The 5,439-nt window shown below is 39.3% G+C and overlaps 1 protein-coding gene across 1 annotated transcript; it reads right to left on the bottom strand.

Annotated features, from left to right (window-relative positions):
* Positions 1-4,635: 4,635 nt before the first annotated feature.
* LOC101903496 (F-box only protein 27-like) lies at positions 4,636-5,439 on the bottom strand. Its single transcript, XM_005225348.1, has one exon. The coding sequence runs from the start codon at positions 5,437-5,439 to the stop codon at positions 4,636-4,638; it is 804 nt and encodes a 267-aa protein (XP_005225405.1).

The raw sequence follows: 5,439 nt of genomic DNA, 5'->3' as shown, positions 1-5,439 counted from the left end.
CTTATTAAGCAATTTCTATCCAGTTTTTAATTCCCTCCTTAAATATTATAGTAGCATAAAATATTTCCTTCATATAAAAGTACTGAGGACTTTCTCATGAATTTGGAATGTTTTCCAGGTGGTTTCAGGGATATTATTCATGCATGGCTTTATTATAATACTGAAAAATATTAATGCATTCATCTATGACAGTGAAAGATGTATGTACTCATCACACATTATGTTGGACTCATATTATTTCTGTTTTAATAATCTAAAACACTGAGAATGGAGCTACAAAGAAAAAGTGTACAAACCAAACAGTTGATGACTATAAATTCCATTCTAAGTCTACTATTTATTTCAGGCTTTGATTAACAGTTTCTATTTGTGTTAAATGATTTTATATTTACTTTCCAAAACAGTGTAATTGAAATTACAGTGTTCTGCAATACAGAGGGGATTCCTACATGGTGCTAGTGGTAAACAATTGTCCTGCCAGTGCAGGAGATGCATGAGTTGCAGGTTCTATCCCTAGGTCTGGAAGATTGCCTGGAAGAAGAGATAGCAACCCTCTCCAGCATTCTTGCCTGGAAAATTCCATGGACAGAGGAGCCTGATGGGCTACCAAAGAGTCAGACACAATTGAGCACACATTCACACACGCAATACAGAGATGATGGTATTATCCACCACATCTACTATAAGGCTCTCCACATTTTATTTTTTCAAATGATACTTAAGCAATAAAATGAGTATGAGCTGAGTGAAATTCAAGCAATATAAAGAGAGAAAAGGAAAAAGAGGACAAGAGAAAGAGAGGGGGAGAGAGGGGAAAGGAGGAAAGAAAGAGGGAAGAAGGGAGGGAAGGAGAGAGGGAGGGAAAGAAAGAAGAGAGGGAGAGAAAGATGGAAAAGCCACAACCTATGAATTATTCTGAGTATTTTCATAACAAAATATTCACCTTAGTGAATCCCTGGTGGCTCAGCAATAAAGACTCCACCTGTAATGCAGGAGACATGGGTCTAATTTCTGGGTCAGGAAGATCCCCTTGAGAAGGAAATGGCAACCCGCTCCAGTATTGCCTGGGAAATCTCTTGGATTGAGGAGCCTGGTGGGCTGCAGTCCATGGGGATCACAAGAGTCAGACAGGACAGTGACTAAACCATCACCAGTGTTTTCAATCTACACCTAATACTGGAGATGAGATTGGTATTGTGATTTGATTTTATACTTATACCCCTTCACTGTACATAGAGAAAGGCAGTGTCACATCACTACTCTAAAATTAATTCTACTCAAACTTTTCTTTTGTAGAAGTCCTTCCAAGTGAATAGTAAACAGGCTTTTTTAATTGAGACTTTTTGTTTGTTTGTTTTTCCTTTAGGTTGGCTTCTTTTCTTAGGGATGCAGGCCAATTTCTCTTTTACTTAGCTAATGACCTCAGGACTCTAACTGCCTCTGGATGAGGACAAATACAGTTATATTTGTAGTCTGATTTTGTAGTATTTGTTTAATCAGAAAAGCATAACATCAATGATTTTTTTTAATGCCCTAAAATGTTAGATTCCTTTTCAAGAAGACTTTCCTGTTGGCTCAGATGGTAAAGAGTCTACCTGCACTGCAGGAGACCTGGGTTTGACCCCTGGGTCACATAGATCCCCTTGAGAACGGAATAGCTACTGACAACTCCAATATTCTTGTGGGAAAATTCCATGGACAGAGGAGCCTGGAGGGCTACAGTCCATGAGAACAAGGAGTTGGACACAACTGAGCAACTAATACTTTTCAAAATAGTGTTTCTTCAAAAATAATACTGTATTTCATTGAGGGTAGTATGCAAACACTTTTAAAACATTTTAAAAGAAACCAATTACTGCCTTCTTAAGTAAGTTTTTCTACGTTTAAAATTTTCTTTAAAACTGCCTCAACTATTTTAATAACTTTTGTTACATTAAAACTAACAATACATTTCAAAATTATTTTAGTCATTTATCTCACTAATTTTCTAACAGAATAATGAAGATGTTGCCTGAAATACAGTCTAACTTGTTAAATTTAATATATTATCTTAATAGCCTGTAAATATTTGGGCTTTATAAACTTTGATATTTAAGGTGTGATTAGTTAAGAAAATCAATCTAAAATGTAAACACACTTTTGATATAAGAGTTCACGCTTACCTTCCTGGATTGGAATCAAGTTACTTCTTTCTTTGATACACAGTATTTTAAATGTTGTTCTATTGATATTAAACTTTAAACAATTTGAATGTTAGGTGTTGCAAATGTCTTTCTAAATTATTTTTTCCCTCCAAAGCAAATAGTGCTCTTTAACTAGAAATAGATTTCTTTTGGCCTTGGGAATTAGTTCTCTCCTGTATCAATGTATAATCGAACCAACTCATTATACTAGCCATTCAAATATTTTGGAAAGCAACCAAAAATGCCCCTGGCCATAGCACTCCTTTTCAGTGATGTCTTACTCTATTCTGTAGTGCTTTAAATAACAAGGCAACTGACTTCGGGATTCTTGCCTGGAGAATCTCATGGACAGAGGAACCCTGCGGCCTACAGTCCATTGGGTCACAGAGAGTCGGATATGACTGAAGCTACTTGGTACGCAAGCACATAAATATCCTAGGAGAATTAAGACATCTAATGTTGATGGAGGAGTAGGTACTAGACCAATGGAATCTAAGACATTTAAAAATTTTCCCAACACAAATCTGACTAACTGATTTTTGACAAAGGTTCAAAATCATTCAATATATTTAAGAAAAAAATATATTGTCTTAAAAAAGTTATTAAAGCATTGCACATGCAAATCCAAAGAAACAAACAACAACAAAAACCCCTGAACTTCTATATAAACCATAAAACCTTCTTTAAAAATTAACTCAAAATTGATCGAATGAGGGAGAGAAATGGTGATGCCATCCAACCATCTCATCCTCTGTTGCTCCCTTTCCCTCTTGCCCTCAGTCTTTTGCAAACATGCACACATATACACATACAAACACACAGAGATGTTTTTCCAGAAACTGGATGTATGATTTCCGGGGCTGTGTGTGCATGTCTGTGTGCTCAGTTGCTTCAGTCGTGTCTGATTCTTTGTGATCCTCAGGCTGCCCCAATTGGTTTGCTGTAGTTTCTCATTAAACTTAACAATTGAATATTTTAAAATTAATATATGTTAACAGATAAAGATATAGATTAGATATCTAGATACAGGTATAGATATAAATATCATGTGTCTTCCCAGGTGGTGCTAGTGGTAAAGAATCCATCTGAAAATACAGGAGACCTAAAAGATACAGGTTCAATCCCTGGGTTGGAAAGATACCCTGATAGTTTGTGAGTTTTGAGGAATCAGTCCATTTCATCTTATTGGCAATTTTATAGACAAAGAGTTATTAAAAGCATCTTTATTAACCCTTTAATAATATCTATATATTTCAATGTGCCAACTCTCATTCTTTGTGTTTAATACATTTGATATGTCTTTTTTCATTGTCTATTTTTTAAAAATCACATTTACTTTATAAAGTTTACAAAGTATCAGCTTTTTACTTGATTGACTTTATCTATCTTTTTTTTTAGTTTTGGTGATTTCTAGTCTTTTTGGTTTTTCTTCCTTTTGTTTGATTTGGATTTATTTCACTATGACTTTTAGAATTTATTGTGGTGAAAATTTAATTTATTGACTTAAGATGTTATTTTAATGTTCTAAGTGTTCAGTACTATAATATTTTATTTAAGTACTGCTTTGGCTGCATCTCTTAGATTGTGATATGTTACATTTGTATTAAGTAAAAATGTAGATCAATAAGAGGAAGACCTCCAGATACTTGAAAAGCTACATAACATATAACACTTCAATAGTGATAGCTTTCAATGCATGGACATTATATTTCTAAAATGTATTGTTCTAACTCTCTTTTCACTGTTCTTTTTTTTGGAAGATACATTCCTGGTTTATTATCTCCATATTCAAAAAGAATTTCAAACTAACCAAATAATTCTATCCACCATAGAATCCACAATAGGGTTGGGCTCTGGGGACCAAATTCATTGTTCATAGGGTGGGCAGAACCCTCTGCCTCTAAACAATTTTTTGAGCTAGTTTAACTTTCAGCTCTGAGTCCTGGTCACAGTCTTGAAATCACAGAAGGTTAGAGACTGGAATTACTCAGCCAGAGGGATGAGTTTCTGGTTCAGACATGAGGAGAGGGTTTCTTGGAAGTGATCAATGAAGTCTGCAGCAGAAACAGAAGACAAGGGCAGAGGGCATGGAGGCCGAACCAGAGGGGCCTGGCATTGGGCAGTGAGTGAGGAGCCCTCTCACCATTTCCTTGTTTTCACCCGTGTGTCTCCACTCCATAGAACAGGGGCTGCGTTCAGTCAGTAATCCTCAAGTAAGAATGTTCTTACTGTAGTTTCTCATAGAATTTAAAGACAGGGCACAGTAAGACCCTTGATTCGATCCAGGAGAGATCCCATGATGCCAGGAGCTACAAGTTTTGACTACTGAGGTGGTCTGGCCAATGGTCCCAGCTCCTGGAAGTCACAGTTAGGTTGGGACAGCCTAGGGATGGATCTGTATGATGACACTGAATTGGGGCCTGCAGACTCCACACTGCTCAGGCCATGAATCTTACCCCTTGACACTGTGGTCAAACAACACAAAGTGGACGCCCTTCTTGATGCTGGTGAATGCATGCATGATCCGAAAGGAGAAACTGCCTGTCCGTGGCCGGATAGAAAAACGTTTATGGAAGAAATAATGCGAGATGGCATAGTTGGCATCTAGAAGCTTGAAGACTACCTGATACATCCGATTACTGCCTTGTTGTTCTGTCCAGCAGTGACAGACAGAAATCCAAATATTTCCACTATCCAGGAGTTCCCGACACAGACCCTCCTCCTCCATGTCCGAAATTTCTCCCTTGTACCAACACCTGTAGGCAAGACTGTAGCTCGTCTCCCCAGAAGTCTTCAGTCTGACACCCAAGTCTTCCTCTTCCTCCGAGCCATTGCTACCGTTCAGCATCATACAGTTCCAGAGGTCTTTGCTCGGGGTGTTCGCAGTGAGCTTGCGTCCTATGGGTCTGAGCTCGCAGAAGCGGCCCAGGATGCAGGGCCTGGGGTTGTCAGCAGGGGGCAGGCAGATGAGGATGACAGGCCACAGGTCGGGGTGTTTCCAGGGCAGGATGCTCCGCCATAGGTCCCAGCCGTCCACCAGGTCTCGCCAGTGCTGGCACACCGGGCGGCAGTGCCAGAGCAGCGTGCTTGGAGGCAGGTAGCTCAGCACGTTCCGGAGCATCTCGATGGGCAGTTGGTTCAGGCTCGGAGCCTCCTGTGGTTCGCGGTGCGGAGCTGGGACGCGGGAGAGCAGGCCCCAGGAGGTTGAGGCGCCCATGGTCTCCTCACCAGGCCCCGCGGCTGCTGCCGCCTGCAT

This window comes from Bos taurus, chromosome 26 (assembly GCF_002263795.3).
Source record: "Bos taurus isolate L1 Dominette 01449 registration number 42190680 breed Hereford chromosome 26, ARS-UCD2.0, whole genome shotgun sequence".
NCBI lineage: Eukaryota > Metazoa > Chordata > Mammalia > Artiodactyla > Bovidae > Bos > Bos taurus.
This window is presented reverse-complemented; position numbering and strand designations above follow the sequence as displayed.